Source organism: Aphelocoma coerulescens, chromosome 1A (genome assembly GCF_041296385.1).
Source record: "Aphelocoma coerulescens isolate FSJ_1873_10779 chromosome 1A, UR_Acoe_1.0, whole genome shotgun sequence".
Classification (NCBI taxonomy): Eukaryota; Metazoa; Chordata; class Aves; order Passeriformes; family Corvidae; genus Aphelocoma; species Aphelocoma coerulescens.
The window spans coordinates 3298207-3318072 of record NC_091014.1 but is presented as its reverse complement, the minus strand read 5'-3'; the positions used below and the strand labels follow the sequence as shown (position 1 = coordinate 3318072).

The 19866-nt window shown below is 51.0% G+C and overlaps 1 protein-coding gene across 6 annotated transcripts in view; it reads right to left on the bottom strand.

The window, feature by feature from the left end:
- The window catches only part of PLXNA4 (plexin A4), a 394209-nt gene that overhangs the window by 227651 nt on the left and 146692 nt on the right, over window positions 1–19866 (bottom strand). Inside the window, exon 5 of one of the 6 annotated variants that reach the window (XM_069034287.1) lies at window positions 15869–15880. The exons of the other annotated variants lie outside the window; for them this stretch is intronic. Within the exon in view, the coding sequence (XP_068890388.1) occupies window positions 15869–15880 (12 nt within the window). The remainder of the gene's footprint in view (window positions 1–15868; window positions 15881–19866) is intronic. 6 annotated transcript variants of the gene reach the window in all.

Genomic DNA, 19866 nt, shown 5'->3' with positions numbered 1-19866 from the left:
GACAATTGTTAAATCAGGAAAGGCTGTGAGCATGCTGGAGAGCCTGGGATGTAAAACAAGCTGGATGAACTGAAGGAGTGGTTCAGGAAAAGGAAGAAGAAATGGGATTGGACTCAGGGAGGGCAAATACTCTTAGAGGACAACAGCTGAGGGCACAGAGTCAGAGCAGGGCTTGCGAGATTGAGGCAAAAGGGAGGTAAATGTGCTTAAATCAGCAGTGCTGGGCTGCTGCAGGAGACGCAGACCCCAGTCCCAGGGACAATGGGCACATGGCACAGTCCAGTGGCCCTGATGGTGCTGCCAAGGCCCCGAGTGGGGCACTCCAGGACACCAGCCTCAAGGAGAACCTGGAGAGCCCGAAATTCCACGGCAACGCAGGAGGAACTGGGGCTGTTGAGAGGGGAAGCAGAATAAGCAGCCTCAAATGTGGAGCATAAAAATGAAGAAAATAAATCTTTCTCCCTGTCTGGGGTGGAGAGTCTGTGGATAACAGCGGGGAGGCTGGCTTTAGACACTGAAGAAGCTCTCTAGTGGTTTGGGGAGCCTGGAAGTTGATGAACAGGCTGAAGGAGCTTCTGTCAAGTGGGATACAGCAAAGAGTCGATCCTGCCTTCAGTGGGATGGGCTGGACAAGCTCTCAGGTGTCTCCCAACCCAATTATCCACTGTTCATGGAGAGCCTCCCCATGCAGAGGGGAGGTTCTGGCTGGGGCTGACTCTGCAGCTGCCGCTTTGGACGAGAGGAGCTTCCCAACCCCACTGAGCTGGCAGGAACCCAAAGCCACCTCCTAGAAATGACAAATCCCTGTTCCTCACCCCTGCTGGCTTCATTCAAAGAGTGGATACTGTTCAAATTAGCAGCCACCTGCACTTCCAGGGAGCCACGGCTCTCCCGAGGACATTTATCCTGGGGCATGGGATGCATCCTGCTGCACCCTGTTGTTCTTAGTGCTGCAGGAAAACAAAGCATTTTTTAATTGCTTCTTTCCTTGGACACCATGGGATGTGTTTTTCTGTGCACATAGGGGCAAAATACGGCAAGGTTTTTGGGGGGATAATGTGGTGGTGTGTTGTCAGAGGTTTCTGCTCCAGCCTATTCTGTCTGCATCCCACCTGGAATGATTGAACAGCACCAGCACACCAAAGGATCTTTGTCCATGACAGGGAATGAGAGGCAATGGAGACCAGTCCCCAGAGCCCATCACAAAAACCACCACCAGGCCCTTTTCCCAGCACAATCCATGGAAAAGGTAACACCACCTGCAAAAACACCCTTTAGGATTTCTCTTACACTGTGCAACAACGCCTTGAAGACAGTTCAGCATCTCCTGGTCCCCAAAAACACACAGCAGCCACACAGGAGCCCTCCTCGGTCCAGCTGGAGACAGGGTGAATCTATTTAGGTGGAATTTCACTTCAGATGCTGGATTTAGGGATGACTACCCAGGCTGGCCATACAAGAACCTCCCTCCTGAGACACAGATGGGAGAAGGAATGCTGATATCCATCCCCACCTGCACCTCCCAAACCTCCCTGGTGGTGGTTCATGTTCAGTCAGGTTTGTTGTTAATAACTGTACAATTTACCCGACAAATTCAGAGCTCGTTGTGCAATTTCATTAATACATTTAATTCATTGTTACATTTCCTTCAAGTTAATGGTTTGAGGGCCCAGCAGAGTTTAATCTCTGCAGTTGTTATAAAGTGCTTGTTCCTTGCTTAAATGCAAAATGGAGCCAAGCAAGGAGATTTGGAGATGAAAAATCAGCCAGAATTAATCTCTTGCCCAGGTGGGCTGAGTGGGTGTGGAAGGGGTGATGGTCACACTTTAAATGCTACAGACAAAGATGACAAAATCAGAAATGAGCAGAACTTCTCAGTCTATCTTCCCTGGATATTCAGAAAAACAGGAAAAAAAGACAAATGTGCCCTGAATTCCCATCCTGGAGGGAGCGGGCCCGAGCTCCAAGACTTCAAACAAGTGAACACACTCCAAATCAAGCTATTAAAAACTTCTTGTCAGAGAAGATCATGGAATCATTGAATGGATTGGAAGGAACCTTAAAAATCATCCAATGCCACCCCCTGCCATGGGCAGGGACACCTTCCCCTGTCCCAGGCTGCTCCAAGCCCTGTCCAACCTGGCCTTGGGCACTTTCAGGGATTCAGGGGCAGCCACAGCTTCTCTGGGCAACCTGTTCCACCCTCACAGTCAAGAATTTCTTCCTAATATCCAATCTAAGCCTATTCTCAGCTTAAAACCATTCCCCCTTTCATATTACTCCATGCCCTTTTAAAAATTTCCTAGAATCAGAATATCCTGAGTTGGAAGGGACCCAGAAGGATCATCAAGCCCAACTGCTTGTTCTGTTTCTAGCCTCTCTCCAAACTTGCTGATGGCAGATCCTAAAGACAAGACAAAGGCACAGATGAGGGACCTCACGTTTAACCACTGTGGCCATCCATCCCTGAGTCCCTGTCTGCACAGGGATTTGTAGTTAAGGCAATGGGAAACAGCTTCCTTCTCCTGGCTGGCAGCAGAGCTGCTGTTCCACACACTCCTGGCATGGACAAGGCCAAAAGTAATGAGGACATGATAGGAAATTAAGACCAACCTTCCTTGGATGTTGACTGAGAAATGCAGAAGATTACACTGGAAAACTTGAGCATTAACAGCACGAACAAGGCTGTTTCCCAGGCTGAGCCACACCAGACTGTGGCAGCATCAGGAGTCAAACGCCCCTGGAAGTGTTCAAGCCCAGGTTTGGGGGGCTTGGAGCAACCTGGTCTAGTGGAAGGTGTCCCTGCCCATGGCAGGGAGGTTGGAACAAGAAGATCTGCCCAGGGCCATGCAGAGAAGAAATAACAAAGCTGTATTTCAAGCTCCTGGTATTTACCTGCAGATACAGCAGGAGGTGCAGTTAAATTGCAGCCTGAAGGCACAAGGCCAGTGCATTGCTCTGAAAGGCAAGCAGAGGGTGAAGAAGAGCACAGGGAAGGGGACACTCAGTGATTCATGATAAATGGGAAGAAGCTGTAGCTGCCCAGAGGTGGAACAAGAGCCCAGAGGCACTTGCAGTAATACCTGCCACCCTGCCCAGGGTGAGATCTGAGCACACACGTGTACAGACACATTAAAAAAGCTCTTTCTCCATTCTTTCCCCAAAGCGTGTTATTTTATAGGAAACTTGAGGGAGAATTTGATTTGTTTTAGGCAAGTCAGTCCCTACATTGGAGGTTGGGGAGGTAGGACAGGCAGCCTGAGAGTTATGCTGCTCTAAATATCTAAGTGTTCAAGGCCAGGTTGGATGGGGCTTGGAGCAACCTGGTCTAGTGGAAGGTGTCTCTGATGATCTTTAAAGTCCCTTCCAACTCAAGCCTTTCTATGACTGTGATACCTCCAAGTCCCAGGCTGGATCACAGGATGGAGAAGAGCAGCGATCTTATTTAACCCCTGGTAAATTTAATCCAAAGCAGAAAGTTGGCTGCAGCCTCGCATGAGCTCAAAGCTGTGGGGTAATAACAGATGTGGAATCCCCAAAGGAGGGCCCCAAATCGGGGAAAGAGCAGAACAGCCTGTTTGAGTTAAGGCTGCACACATGTCCCACTGCCATGAGTCATGTCCAGCCATGTGTCCAACCTGCTTGCCAAGGAGAGCATCCAGCAGCCAGGCTGGAATGGGTTGAGTTTGGCACCGCTCTGGGAGCACAGGGGACATTAACCAGATGGCACAGACTGAGGGCATTTTGGGTTTGGGACAGTGGTAAAGGAAAAGGTGCTTTTTTGGAGTCATGTGGAGGGTGGATGCCTTATCTCAGAGCACATGAGGTGCTTCCTAATTTCTCTGTACCAGAAGTTGTTTGCAGACTTTCCCCGCTCCATGCCACCAACACAAACCCCCCGAGCCCCGATCTACCAAAGGTTTGTCTGGCTGAAGTTTCCCACTTTAAGGACACAAACGTGCAGTATGGGAGTGTTATCCCCCGGGAGGAGGGTCAGGGAAGCTCCTGTAACGCTGTGTGCCCAGCAAAGCCAGGATTCTTGCTGTGTGACACACTTCAGCCCAAAGCCTCCTGCAGCACACGCTGAATATTTATGAGTGCAAGACAAGGATCAGCACGACTACAAGACACAGGTTTCAACTTGGCAAAAGGAAAGATAAAAAAAAAAAAAATATTGGTTGGAGGAGGGGTGGGATATCAGCTCTGGATTTGTCAGCCTGTGGAGAGGAGAAGACAGAACCAGGGTGCTGCAAGGCCATTTATCTGCTGGCTGTTCCCAAAGAGGAGAGCAGTAAATACCTGTATGGGCCATGAAGTGCCCCTGCAGCCACAGCTGTATGGCCAGTAGGGGCCCCAGGCCGGCCACCCCTCCAGGGGACATCTCCTCAGCTCAGACACAACGAGATGTGTTGGTATTAACTTCACACCTCTCATAACTGGCATTAACAAAGTGAGATGGCAGCTCTTGAAGGTGTTTCGTCCCATCAGCTCCATGCACCTATTTTTGAACAGGATGAACCACCTGCCAAGGAACAGCTCCCCATCACACCTGATATTTGCTGTGGGAGGGGAAAATGGGCTGGATTTGAAGCACCCTGATGGAGATGATGGGGTGGGAGAGCTCTGGTGTGACCTGCTGGGCTAGGAAATGGTCCCTTGGAGCTGCCCAGAGAAGAGCTGCAGCCTGCTAGGAAACCAGCTGTGATCCACTCTGATTTTCAGGTGACTGGGGACCTCCCATGGGGCAGAGCAGGGCAGGGCTTCAAACCCTACCTCCAACTTTTTGAAGTTGGGATGTGGCTTGCACAGTTCTCTCCTTTGCCCAAACTCTCCCAACAAAGCCAACATAGGCACAGTGGTGCTTCCTCCATGTAATTCCCAGCACTTGGAAGCACAAACTCTCACAACTGCCCAGCCACAGAGTCCTGGGTGTGGTGGCCACTTTCCCTGCTTGAACAGCCACCCCATTTATCCCTGCAGCCCCCAACCTTGGCATCTGCAGGGACTTGGTCGAGCCAAGCACCGTGGAGTCGGTGCTTTTTCCATCCCAGGGATGCCACAGGAGGAGCAGGAATGTGGGAAGGGGGACTTGGCTCCGGAATGAACCCAGCCACCAGCCAGGCAGGGGCTGGCCCTCTTCCTCCACCGGGATGCCACTTTGATTCTGTTCCCTCCTCCCAGCCGGCTGGAAACCTCCTGCTGCACAGGAAGGTTTGCATAATCCAAGAGGCACCAGATTCCTCTTCCCCTCTGGGATTCTCCTCTCGAGAGGAGGCAGAGCACTGGCAGGCAGAGTCCAGCCTCTCTCGGAAACTTGTCAATGTGGCAGGCGGAGCCCTGTCCCCGCCGCCCTCCCCTCCCTCTGCCTTGCATGGAGAGCTATTTTAAGTCCCACTTGTGGCTGCCTTTGTGATTTCCCTGGCAGAGCTGCCTCCCTGACATCAGAGCAGAACAACAGGCAGCTGGAAACCCTGGGAGCACGGAGGCACCGTCCCCCTCCTCGGCCCCCTGCCAGATCCCACAAGATGATCCCTGCTGCAGGATCCCAAATCCCCTTCAAAGACCCAGGAGTGTGTCCCCAAGGGATTAGGGGAATAGACTGGATCAAAGAGTCTCTCCTTGGTGTAGAAATCTGCCAGTACATGGTGGTCCCACACGTAGCTCACCTGGCTGATGTCCAGCTTAACCTGTAACTAGGATTCCAGTGACAGCCAGTTTGGGATGCTTTCAGCATCCAAAGAGACTCAGACAGTGACAATACACCAATTATTGAGATATTTTGTGCTTTTAAGTAGCCTGAAAATCACCTTGACTGGCTGCATTGGAAAGCCCCGAGGAAGAACACTGACTGAAGGAACTTGTGGCTCAGCTGCTCCACGGCTTGTAGTGGCCCCATCAGCAGCAGGAGAGGATGGATCCACCCAGGGAATCTGTGCCAGTGGGACACAGCCCTGGCTGCCTCCATGCTGAAAATTTAGGCTGAAGAGCTTTGAGCACAACATGGTGCCACAAGTGACATCAGCCTCTCTTGTCTGGTGGCTCCCAGACACCAGCGACTGCCGCCGCTGCCTTGGATGGTGGGAGCAGGAGGGAGAGCCAAACCCCTTCCCCGTGGGGCACTCTCCAGAGAAACAGCTCTGCTGATTCCTTTGTCACTGTCTGATGTCAGAATGGTCTGGAAAATGTCTGGGCAGTGTCCATGCCTCTTCCAAAGATCCTCCTGCGAGTGGTAACAGGGAAGGAGTAGGAGACAGGCTGGAAGGAGCACTACATTCACCCCAAGGGGATGGTGCCAGCTGGCAGATTTGGTATCCCAGGCTTTGGGGGAGCCAAACTTGCTCTATGACAGCCTCATGTCTGTACCTCCCTCAGAAAGTCCTACATAAAATAAAGGCAATAAAAGCGTGGGAATTAAGGCAAAGGAGGAAAGAGCTGATGTAAGGGCAACCAAAAGATCTGGTGTTGTCACTTGACTTCACATTCCAAATGGTCTTGGAGCCAGCATTTCCAGGATGCTGTGGCCCACCTTCCAAAGCAGAGAGCTGCAGATACAGACAGACTTTGGGGATGTGAGACAGGAGGGACCTGAAGTGTTCCCGGTTATACTGCAAGGACCTTGGCTCCTCTTTGTCAGCGTTCTCTCACAGGAGAGTCTATGGCCTTCCCACAGAAAAAGTTTGGTGCTGACCCCATGAGGGTCAGTCCTGAGGCTCCAGTGCCACAGCTTGTCCCAACATCACCCCAGCATCCCACAGCAAACAGCCTCAAATAACCTCTGTTCTCTTCTCAGCCTTATCTAAATCTCCTGAGAAACAGCACCTGGGAAAGAAGGGGACTGCAGCCAGCATTTGGCACCTGATACTTCTTTTTCTGGAAGGTACTGAAGTGTCTCAAGGACACGGATGGGAACAGCACAGCACATCCGTGAATGTTTTAGGATTCTCCACCTTTGTTTTGACACTGTGCCTTGTGCATAATTTTTCTGAGGCACAGCCTGAACTCTCCTGCTGCTTAACAGGGGGAGTCAGAGCATCTTGGCAGGATCATTTTGAGAGAGTCTGATGTTGGGAATAACTTCTCAAAGCAGCAAAACCGCTGAGCTCAAGAGTCAGCAATAAGCAATGGAGTGCTGGGAGCTGGACTTGGACACTGAATCCTCAGGAAGCAAATGTAAACATCAGCCAGAGGTTTTGGCCAGAGGAACTTGCCCAAAATCAATGGTTGTCCAGCACCAAGGAATTACCAGACCCTGGGGTTCATTTCTTGGGTCCTACCTTGGGACACTGGTGCCCATCTGGTTACCAGTGAACATGGAACTTTATCGTGGGATCACCAGGGTCCCTTCCAACCCCAGCCATTCCATGGCTCTGTGATGTCTGGGACCACTCCTTTGTTCGACACCAATTGCTCCAAGCTGAAAACCCTCAGGACTTTTGAACGAGTCACTCCATTCCCAGTGGGATGCAGATGTCCAGTGCCAAGTGGACAGAGTCCATCAGTGTGGGAATTCAGTGGGTCCTGTGCTCATGCACAGGTGGGTTTCTGGTTTAATACACAAATATTCTGGTTTAATTAATCCTGGTTTCTGGTTTAATACACAAAGCTGAGGGCAACCATCTTAGGACCACCTGGGTCTCCATCAAGACACCCAACACACACTTTTCGAGCTGTGGAGAACCAGTTCTGTGATACAACCCTAAACTGAATGACAGCTTGGAAAAAATAGATGTATTGCACCCTGACTACAACACCTACATCTCCCTGTATCTGGTGGGTCAAACACCACTGCTGGAGGGCTGGATAACTGCACAGATGGGGAGGCTCAGGTCTCTCACATGGCTGTGATTAACACCTCATGCTTCACAGTGTCGAATATTATTACAGGTGACCGCAAGATCTGCATGGAGGTGCAGCACGTGGCCACCATCCCACATCTGGGCTCAACATCTGGGCTCACTCTAAGTGGGTTCTGTTTGCTTCTCCCAAACCTCAGAGACTTTGGTTGTGCTCCTGACAGGAATTTGGGTTTGCTTAAGATGTAGAAAAAGATGTTCAGCTTTCACAGACCAATGGTGGCTGTTGGAAAGGTGATGGTGAGCCTGGAGTAGCTGTGCTCTATATTCCTCATCCATAGGGACACACAAAATGCAAGCACTCATGTCCATGAACCCTGTGACCCCGAAAACTGAGGTTGTGTCCGACACTGGTGATATAACTGTGTGAGATAAACCCAGCAGCAGCTGCAGAAGGGACCCCAGACACACAAAGCTGCTTCTCCCCTCTGGGCACGACTCGTTTCCATTCTGCTTGTCCTCCCCACACCCTCAGGAGAGGGCAAGGGGCTACTCTGTCCATCAGGCTGACAGGAGGGGATGGGGAATTTCATGCCTGCCATTGCTCCTCAGGCTCGAGGGCAGGAGGACATAAAAGAGCTGCTGCTGCTGTGTTTCCTCCTGCCCCCCAACCAGGCAGCTCTGCCTGCACAGCCAGGTCTGACCTCCCTTCCCCATCGTCGTTAAGCTCTGGCAAGAGAGCAGGACCTCCAGTCCTCCCTTTTTGTCCTCAGATTTACTCCCAGACAGCAAGGCTCACCTGGAAAGGGGTCTGGAAAAGCCCAGCCTGGCTGAGCACCACATCAATGATTGCAGGGAGATGGAGGATTGCAGGAGTGGCTGGAGCTGCAGGAATTAGGGGCTGAGAATAAGGAAAACACAGACAGGGAAAGGAGAAAGGTGATAAGTAAGACACCATCACACCACCTTTACCCTCCTGGCTGGAAGCACCTCCAACCCTCATCTCCACACGGATGCAGCCTCTGCCTCTTTGGTTTTGATGATGTGGCAAAGCCAGAGGACCACAGCAACTGCAAACCATGTGGCTCCTGGTCTTGTGTCCCAGCAGGAGCTGATCCCTCCCAGACCCAATCCTGGCTTCTCCTAGGGTTAGGCACTATTTTGGCAGCTGTCTCACTGAGAAGCATCCAGCTAAAATCCATGCAGGGATGGATCTGCTCTGCTCTGTGCTGTCTCTGCAAGAAGGGAACTAAGCCCACAAACCTCAACAGCTCAGAGCCAGCCCCACTTTGCCCTCACCTGTCTTGTTCTCTTCCCCTCACATGCAGGTGCCTGGCTCCAAACCAGCAGAGCTTTCTGGTCTTTCAGCTCTGGGTCTCTCTTTCCACTTCCCACCCTGCTTTCACTTCTCCTGTTTTATTCTTGCCCCTCTCCACACGCAAACGGGTCTCCTCCAACTTGTACCAGTCCCTTTTGCCAGGCTGAGAGAAGGGCTGACCACAGAAAAGATGCCAACAAGTTCATTTAGGGCAGGAGACCTTTATATTTTATTCTGGGGTATAGGGGGAAAGTGCCAACTCCATAACTCACCCCACCACCCCCGGCATGGGGGATCCCTGAGCCTTTGGGGTTTCCTTCTGGAGGGACTGGCCAGTCCCTTGGCCAGCTGGCAGTGGCTGGAGCTGAGTCCCTGTCCCTTCCCAGAAGCATCCATGGCTCCTCCATGTGTTTATCAGCAGCTTTGTTCCGCATCACCTCACCATATAATAGCAGCAGGAATTTATACGGCCACAAATTAACGGCGCGGGCGAGGAATCAGCGCAGAAATGAGACACGTCCTGATGCACTCCCTGGAAGGGGACAGGGAGACGGATGCTGGGGACACTCCGCTTGCCACGGCCTCTCCACCCTGCCAGCTGGGCTGTGCCACCACCACTAACAAGTTTCTTCCCGCTGCCAAGGATAACAGAGCCACTGGCACCCAACCCCACACTCTGCTCTTGGCTGCCTCAGGAACCCGAGTCAGGAAGGATGGGGTTTTTTTTTTTTTTTGCACTTGTCATTTCTCAAGGAGGGAGGAACATCTCTCCCAGCTGCTTCGGCTGAAATCCAGTTTTTATGTAATCAAATGTGACCTCTAGCTGTCTGTGTTTAAGGCTGCCATGACTGCGATATCATTCAGACTGTTAGGACTAAGTCATCCATCTCCTCAACTATAAATACCTTATAATCATCCCGAAGGACCTGCAGTGCCTCACAGATGAAGATGCCTGGAGAAAAGGGGGGTTCGGCTCTGACTGTCACTCCACTCCTGGAATGCAGCTGCCTCTGAGTGTGGAATGCACAGCAGATTTTTAACAGCTTCTGGTCAAAGTTACCAGCAGAAAACCCACGGAAATTGCCAAAAGGATGGAGAGCCACCCACACCCAATCTGCAGCCAGGATAATAGACTGTGTTAATATAGGCACTTTTGCAGAAATTGCGTCCAGGCCAGTTCTGCATGTTCATCCCACACTGAATCCTGCTTTGCAGCGCAAGACGGGGAAAAACCATCCCCGCTATTTCAGACACCACCAGGCACTGCTGCCAGGCTCTGTAACGTGAGGTGCAAGAGAGATCAGAGCAGACACAAAGCCCTTGGAATGAAGGTTTCTGCAAGAAACCCAAACTGCCGACTCTTATTTACTTGTGTTACACAGTGTGATGTTAATTCGACAATTAACGCTCGGGCTGATAATTGCTGGTCCCACCTCCTCCCAAGCGTGCACCTGCTCCCCCTTCGAATCCTGCACTCCCCAGGAATCCACAATGAGGTGAGACGGCGGCAGCCGCATTGTGCCGCGGCTCTGCTTTCCCAGCCCGCAGGATTCGGGATAGAAATGCCCAAGTTTGGGTGAGATGTGCATGGACACGAGGACACGAGCGCAGCCGCCTCATCTGCAGCGTGTGGAAGCAGCGTCGCAAATTCCCTTCATTCACAGACATCCCTCTCAGGCGCCAGACAGCTCTGCTAACCGGGATCCACTGGCACAACTTGCCTTGAAAGTCTCTTCCTCCTCCTCCTCCTCCTGTCACCCTCAGCCATCATCACAATGGGACACTGATTTATTTTATTTATTTGCTGGCTGGTGGTTTGGGGGTTTCTTTTTGTTTTGCTGGAGGCGAGGAGAGATTGCGCCGTGGTACAGAAGTCACATCCCCCCTTTCCTGTGCAGTTGTTTTGGGTTGAAAAGCATCTTAAAGACCATCGAGTTCCAATCCCCTGCCTGCCAGGAGGGACAGACAGGACAGCATGCTGTCCCCAGGCTTCCAAATGGGTGCAGACAGAGGTGGTGGGAGCTGCCAGCTGCTGTCCCACTGGAAGGATGGGGAAGATTTCCCCACCAGCAGGGTCAGGGCAGGAGGAAACCACCGACAGTAAAGAAAAACTCGGCCGCACTGATGCTGGGAAGTCCCTCCAGACAGGAGGAACAGCCCTGTTCACATCCTCCCCTAAAAACCCTTTCTCCAACATGTTGCAGCTGTAGCACATCTCGCAGAACCCTGGATGAGCTCTACCCTTCCTGTCCGCCCCTTTCCCTCACCCTGTTTAAGGATAAAAGGTCCTGTCTAAAGAAGGAAACCACGAAAATCATGTTCTGGCGAAATCATGCTCTGCTCTCCGCGCCTTCCAACCTCTGTCTCGTCGCACGCAGCCTAATTACCTTCATTAACGCCACAAAGGAGAATCCTAACAGCTTTGTTTTGTTATGAATTGTGGTTATTTGCCTCCCTGGGTGTTTGCAGGTTGGGGTATAACAGCAGGAGCTGCTTCTGGACCTGCTCAAATTTGCTAAGACTTGATGCAGCTCTGCCCAGAAGCCTCCAAGGATCTGCCCTGGGCAGCCTGACCTCTGGTCGAGGAGCAAAGGCAGGAGATTCCAGAGTCCAAGGAGAAGCCAGGAAGGCAGTGAGTCGATCTGCAGCCCGGGAAGGTGGTGGATACCTGCTTGTGGACGCCTGGGAGATACTCATGGAGAACAGGGCAAGAAAAGCTGCCTCTTTTCCTCCACTTTTATACTCCAACAAGAAGTCACAGCATTCCCAGCACTGCAAGGCTGGATAATGTGCCATGGAAAAGCTGCAGCAGCGTGGCTGCAGGGCACAGGGCATTAGTGTTCCTGTCAGGTAGGTCCACCAGGATTTGCAGTTAAATTGCAAAATATGGAAAACAAACCAGGGACGACGCAGGGAGAATAAAGCTCGTTCCCAGCCTGGACCAAGACGTTCACTGCTGGACTATGGGAGAATTCCTGCCTACACAGACACACAAACTCCTGCTCTCTGCGTTTATCCAGACTTGAAAAACACCGAGAGCAGCAAGGAAGACGGCCCAGCCACACAGAGTGCAGAGACCTTGGCAAGACAGGAGAAGTAAGTGCTTTTTCTTTCGGTGTTTCCTTTTATTCCGCACGGGCAACAGGACGAAACACCTTTTAGCACCTAGTGCAGATGCAGTTTAACACCTCCAGGGTGGAATTAGCGGGTCACAGCGCACCCCAGGAGGGAGCAGCGTGTGTGGGCACTTGAGCCTCTCTGCAGAGAAAGTGCTTCGAGAGAGCAGCGAAAGAAATCTCAATTTAAGGGGAAATTAATGGCATTTATTTCACACCATCTCAATCCTTTTGTTTCCATGCCACCCCGAGGACTGGAGCTGGGATACACTGAGGGTGTGGCTCCACCGGCATCCCCCAGTTGTCACCACGTGCTGCTCACCAGGTCACACCACAGGAGCCAAATCCCCCCTGGCCAGAACCCAACCAGAAAATGGGAACACACCAAACAGGCTCCACCCCACAGCAGGAATTGCTCCTCCTCCGCTCCGGGCAGCTAAATTTCCATCGCAGTAAAATTCCTACAAAATATAGGGTGGCCTGTGGGCAGGGATGGGGGGTGAAACAACAGTTGGGGTCTGCATCTCTTCTCCTAAGGCCCTGCCCCTTGCCAAGGGGCACATCTGTCCCCTGGCTGTGCATCTGTGGGTGCATCTGTCACTCGAGCCCTGCCCCTCCTCGCCATGTGGCACCGGACTGGAGAAGTTTGCTCCGGCACCCTTTGAAGTTCGATGCCACGCCGCGTTTATCGCCACTAAGGGGACCCTCCCCGCTGAAAAAAAAATAAAGGCTGGGGCCGTGCTTGCGCCTTGAGGGACTGAGCAAAGTGGTGTCAGCCCTGCTGGCTCATAAATCTCCTCAAAGGAGGTGTTGCTGGTTTTTCTGTTGGAGGAAGGTGCTCGGGGGAGCGCAGGAGCACCACGGTGCTGCCGAGCAAAAGTCAAGCGGCAAATCCTGGCTCCTTTTGTTAACTCCCAACTGGAATATAAAATGAGCCACAATCACTTCTGCTGTCCCCAAATGACATGGCACAGCTTGGGTTTGTGTTTTCTATGCTTTTGCTACCAAACCAGGGGGATTACCCCGACTCTGCTTACCGAGGATGGGTCTTGGGAGGTGTTAACCCTTGGAGCAGCTCCGGGCTTCACCTTGAGACACTACAGGATGTGGCTCCTGCCAAAACCACACTGGCAAACGCGCTGGGTAATTAAACAAATTGGGCATCCAAGGGGCAGGGATGGTGTTTAGCATCCTCCCAGAGACAAAACCTGCAAACTGCCTGCAGCAGCAGCAGACAGAGGAGGCACGGTGGCCAGCAGCAGTGCCAAGAGACAGGCTCCAGAATTCCAGCTCTCTGGCATGGCTGACAGCCCAGAAGATACTGCAGCCCCTCTCTGGAAGCTGGCTGAGGAGTCAGGGAAGCACAGCTAAAGCTTTGACAGTCTGCCATCTTCATTGTGCACAAAATGCTCCTGCGGGCTGCTGACAGGTCTGGGGACACACGGTGTGAGCCCCTGCGTCACCAGCCTGGCTGGGATGCTCTGGGGACTCCTTTACAGCTGCAGAAGGGACCTGTGGGGAAAACTCTGCTGGAACTGGGACAAGAGGGGATGGCAGGGTGTACCCAGGGACTGCTGCGTGCAGCAATCTGTGGATAAATGCATGGGCACCTTCGAATCCTGACTGTAGACTTACAGAATCATAGAATGGTTTGGGGTGGAAGAGACCTTTAAAGGTCACATAGTCCTACTGCCCTACAATGATTGGGATCAAAGCCTGATTTTGGCAATGCTAATGAACTCAGGGCTGCTCATCAGATCTGTTACAATTTTTACGCTTTAGGGGCATTATAGGAGCTTCAGGAAGAGCCTGGCCCCATCACTCTGAGTGCCCTCCCAACACCAAACCAGATGGCAGAATCCCTCCCCAGGAGCACCCAGCTCATCCCAGTTTCCCTGGCAGGCCGTGCACTGCTGCCCACTCCTGAATCACCTCGGAACAAGGTAAAACCCAGTAATTCAATTATTTCCCTGAACCATCTTTTGAGGAGAAACCTTTGCTCGCCATCCTTCACCACCAACAGAGCCAGGAAACAGCCAGTGAGTTCACATCCCGTGACATTGTTCACCTCTCCTGCCAGGAGGGGATCCCCTTTTCTCTCCAGCTGCCTCGTGAACCACCCCCACAACCCATCAAACCCCGTCTGGCCCAGCAGCCGTCCCCGCTCGGTGGCTTCTCTGTTTGAGTGCATTCCGCACGATTTTGGGTTCCATCTGTCAGGCCGCTGCCTCGAACGTCTGCGAGCATTTAGGAGAGCGGAGCACAACACTTGGCTCTGGGATCTGGAAGTGGCACCGATCACAAACGCGGCGCTGTCAACGTGATGTGGGCAACATCTGCTAATCCAGCCCTTCGCCCAGCCGTTCTCCACAACGCTCTTCCAACTGAATACTAAAGTGTGCTGAAGGACAAACAGGATTTCTCTACATTTTTAGGCTGTCTGAACATACCAGGGCTTTGATCCCAGCCGCTGGGTCAAATTAAAAGAAAGTCAGAAAGCGCCTGACGTAAAGGTCAGGCTTTACCTCTAACTACTCGCAGAACACGCTCGCATATGGTAAAGAAACAGAAAACACGGCTATGCTGGGGTTTGGGGGTTGCATTCTTGCATAATTTGAGTAATATTAAGGGCATTACTTGTGGTTTGTTGCTGTTATGTCCTGCAGCCATGGAATGGTGTTGGTTGGGGTTTTTTAAGTTTCCTCACAGGCCTTTGCAGCAAGCTCCAAGAACCAACTGTTGCTGAGCGAACTTTTGAACCTCTGCAAAAGCACAATGTGTTGAATTGCTAGAAAAGGGGAAAACAAATGTATGATGTTCTGTGTCATCCACAATCTGCAAAGCTTCACTCCTTTGGACTTCCCAAGGAGAAGAAAGGGATAGCTGAGACATTTTATGTTTTAAACAATGACAAGCACAGTAATAGATCAAGGCTTTAAGGCAACCCAAAAGCCTTCAATACTTCAATTATGAGTTGTTTAATAAAACAGAGTCAATTAATTTGACCAACTAAGGAAATTGGGCGAAGGCCACCCTAGCATGGAAAGGCACCAGCCACAAGGGTGGGTAGAGAAAAATCCTAGCATAAAGCTAAAAATGCCCCCAAGCCCCTCAGCCCGTTGGGTGGAGACCTGCACCACGAAGAGAAGCAGCCTGGGGAAGCTTTTGTGCGCAGCTTTCAATAGACTTGAATAACTCCATCGTCCCCCTATTTCACGGGGCACAGAAAAAAAACCCTCTTTGCGTTTAGAAGAAAAAGCAGCACCACCCTCGAGAGGGGGAGACGGGAGGCTGTCTGCTCCCCCTCAGCCTCTCACCCCCACGTCCCGCTTTGCAAACAAACCCAAACTCCCTGACTTCCCAACAGCTGCTGCCAGTCTGCCCGGCTCGCACATGGCACAAGCCCCCCAGCCTTCTGTGCAGCCCCGGCATCCTGCCAGCTCCCACCAGTTCCGGCATTCCGGGCGCTCCAGTCTGCCTGCACAGGACAAGGAGGGGGAGATGCTTCAGCATTTGACTGCTGGTGGATTTGTTCCATCGTCAGGATGCCCTCTTTCCAAGATTTTGGAAGGGAAGGGTTTTCTTCCCGCTCCCCCCGGACCCTTCAAAGCGCCCGTGTGCCTCCTGTGCAGCTCATAAACGTGCCTTTGGTCCTGCAAGGTGCTGCTGCCTTTCATCTCCCACGGAACTCAGTGCTCACCAAAAGAGGGGTCCCGGGTGGGGAAAGAATTTGACAGATGCTTGCAAAGGATTAAGAGTTTCCAGCGGCTCAGAGTGGTGCCGGCACTGACGGAGACATGATCAGAGGGAGAAGCTGTATTCAAACCGCAGTGAGAAACCACCTCCAGTAAGTGGATTACAGGAGTGTTATCATCCAGCACGAGCCTCTCCTGGCAGGGACGGTGGCAATATTAGAATAATCTGTGCACCTGCTGCAGCAGCAGCTCTGCAATGAGATTAATGCTGACAGGCAAGGAAAACTTTGGGGAGCAATTTGCCCTGCTGCTTCTTTCAGTTCCTCCCGGCCGTGGCAGAAGGGGGAAGAACAGGCCTGGATTCAGGAGGAATTTAGGGTCGTGCATCAGTATTTCCCATGCAAAGCAGGAGAGGCTGGAGAGGCTGGGAACCTGCTCAGAAGCACTTCACTCCAGGGTTTAACCTCCCTGCCTTGATGGAGTGTGGTGAGGAGTGGCTGTGCACACATTTGACCAACTGAGGAAATTGGGCGAAGGCCACCCTAGCATGGAAAGGCACCAGCCACAAGGGTGGGTAGAGAAAAATCCCAGCATAAAGCTAAAAATGCCCCCAAGCCCCTCAGCCCGTTGGGTGGAGACCTGGTCGTTCCCAGGATCAAACATCCTGGTTGCAAGCCAAGGAAAACGTCTCTTGTTGGTCTTAGTTTTGGTCAGGGTTAATCCACACCAATCGTTTCCTGCACTTTTCTGACTTAAACTAAAGATTAGTGAAGGGCAATGGGTCAGGTAAAACAAAACAACTTGATTGACCCGAAACAAAACATATTTTTTCCCTCTTCTTGTATTGGTCTTTTATTATTATCATCAAAAGCAATGTCACCACCATGCTGATATTAATCAATAATATTACGGTTGGCTGTTTTGTTTCAGTGGATTTTGAAGATAAGCTCAGTTCCCAGAGGAATAATTCATAAGTTTCATTTCAAAACCCTAAACCTACAACATTTTCCAAATTCCTATCCAAGCCTTGCTTGCAGATTTCTTTCATTGAAAAAAATAAATAAATAAAAATTGCCCTGAATTTGATACAAGTTTTCAGTCAGCATCACCCTGCACTTTTGGCTGATTAAAATAACCAGGGAAAAGAGCTTGCAGCAGCACTTCCATGCTCCATGAAATGAAGTGGGATCTCCCAGCCTGCTCCAATGGGGGTTGTGCAGAGCACAGCCCTTCCCGGACGTGTTGGATTTACAGCTGATCCCCACACGTGCCTGGGAGGTGCCCAGGGTTTCTGGGTGGATGGCAGCCAGACCAGAGAGGCTTTGCAGTGCTTCTGTTCCTTCCCAAAGGAGAGAAACCCACTGCAGATTTATGTGGAGGGAAAAAAAAAAAAAAAAAAAAACAAGAAGAAACCACACATGAAAACCACAGACCTCAAACGCCACCTGGACAAGGAGTTTAGGTAGGAAAATGAACATATATGCCCAGAAATCCAGATGCAGCAGGGCTTTAACCTGAAGGCAACTCTCTTAATTCACCACAGCAAATTCCTGCGTGCAGCAATTGTGACAGCTCGTGCTGTTACCCACCCGAGGACACACAGCGAGATGAGTGCTGGCATTTTGGAACGTGGCACTGTTTTCACCAAGCCATGACCATCTGGGCTGTTGGATACACTTTTTTTCAGATATGTTGTGCTTATCCTTGTAATATCTAGGCCCTGAGCAGGTAAATTAGTCAAAGAGCGAGGTCTGCAGTGGATGTCCTCCCTTCTCAGCCTGGTTTTGAGCGTCACTAACTGAGGTGGGACGAGCTCTGAAGGGCAAATCAGTTTTAGTTTGGAGAATGAATGACACCAGGACACTGCTGTGTAATTAGAAGTGTCTCAAGCAGATGCAAGTGAAGCTAATCAAACACTGCTTCATAAGAGTGATCATCAGCCTCATAATTATTATTATTCAATTCCCAGGAGGCAGAGACACGGGGACTTCTCCTTCACGTGATGTGTGACACAAAGGCAAATCAAAAATCACAGTCCCTGCTCAAAACTGCTCGTGGCTCTGGTCGTCTGCACCTCCCACTCACCAGCCCAGACCAGCCTGAGCCAGCTCATCCCTGTCTGGGGTGAAGGACCCAGGGAAAGCACCTGGGAATCCTTCCAGATAGCAGGGTGACATCGCAGCAAGGTGTTAATCAAGTGCCAGTGGCTCCCTGGCCGCAGCCCCTCGTGGCTGTGATGTCAAAAGCAGATGGCTGTGTCGTCAGGGGGGAGGTGGGGCTGCACAGCAGATGGGCACTTCACAGACAAAGATCCCTCTCATGCAAATTGCCCCCGATGATAATTTAAAAAAGAAAAAAAAAAAAAGATTACACAGGGAGAGAGAGAGAGAACTGGAGAAAACATCTGATGTGTGAGCAGTACAGTCTCTAAATAGAATATTTTCCCATTTTCCCATTTTCCCATGAAGCATCAGGAGGTTCTTAAGCTCCAAAGTGTTCATTTAACTCCTCGAGGCTCTGGACTCTCTTTTCCCCCGCACTTTGCTGCCTCTGAGTTTATTTCTAGAAAGCCAAACCTTGTGCACCTGTTTACACTCAAAACTTAATATAGCACTGATTATTTTGTTAAGGGAACTTCCATCCCAGGTTCCTCCAGGGGATTTACAGCCAACACATACAGACAGGGAGATCATCTCATTCCACCCCTGCCATGGGCAGGGACACCTCCTACTATCCCAGGTTGCTCCAAGCCCCATCCAACCTGGCCTTGGACACTGCCAGGGATCCAGGGGCAGCCACAGCTTCTCTAGGCACCCTGTGCCAGGGCCTCACCACCCTCCCAGCCAAGAATTTCTAACTAATATCCAAACTAAATCTCTCCTCTCTTAGTTTAAAACCCTCAGCCCTTGTCCTGTCAGCACCTGCCCACGTAAAACATTCAGACAATACAAGGACAGCTCCTCTTGGGTGCCAAGTTCACGCCCAGTTTACAGCAGTGATGAGTGAGGGGAGAACCCAGCACATATCTGAGAATATCGAGATTGCTATAAATTAGAAAGTACAGAAAATCACTTAATCCACTGAAGGAATGCAGCTAATTCTGGGGTGAGACACAGCAGCAACTGAAAGTTTATTCAGCCTCTTCTGAAATTCTCACAGACGTTCCCAGGGTGCCTAAATGAGCAGTGAACACAGGGAAAGTAAATATGCAAACAAAGCCACAGCTTCAAACCAAGCCTGATGCAACCACAGAAACACCATCGAAGAATAGAATCAAGGAATCATTAAAGCTGGAAAAGTTCACTGAGTTCATCGAGTTCAACCATCAATCTGACACTTCCATCTTCAGCACTAAAATGTGTCCCGAAGCACCACATCTACACATTTTTGGGACATTTCCAGGGGCAATGATTCCACCACTTCCCTGGGCAGCCTGTTCCAATGTTTGACAATCTTCTCCATGAAGAAATTTTTCCTAACAGCCAGTCTAAACTTCACCTGGCTCAATGAAGCCATTTCCTCCTGTACTGTCACTTATTACCTGGGAAAAAAGACCAACCTCCAGCTGTCTACAATGTCCTGCTGGGGAATTGTGGAGATCGAAATGTCAGGAAGAACAGGTGTGTTTCAACATGCACCAAGCAAACAAAATGTGTTAAACACACTTCTCCATGCCCAGGCATGGGGAGATCTAAATAATGGATGTGAGATCCATTTCTCCTGAACTAGAGCAGGTCCCAAGTGCTTGGTCCATCTCCACTCTGGTGATGCAAACAGGCAAGGCTCGAGAGAGGGCATTTTTAGGGATATCAGAGGGATGCAGCTGATGGCAGTGGGGATTCAACAAGCACTGGAGCGTGCTCTCCCAAAGGGCTTGGGCAGCACTGCTCTCCAGAGGTAGTGGCAACTGGAGAGAAGAGATGGGACAACCTCTCGCTCTCAGA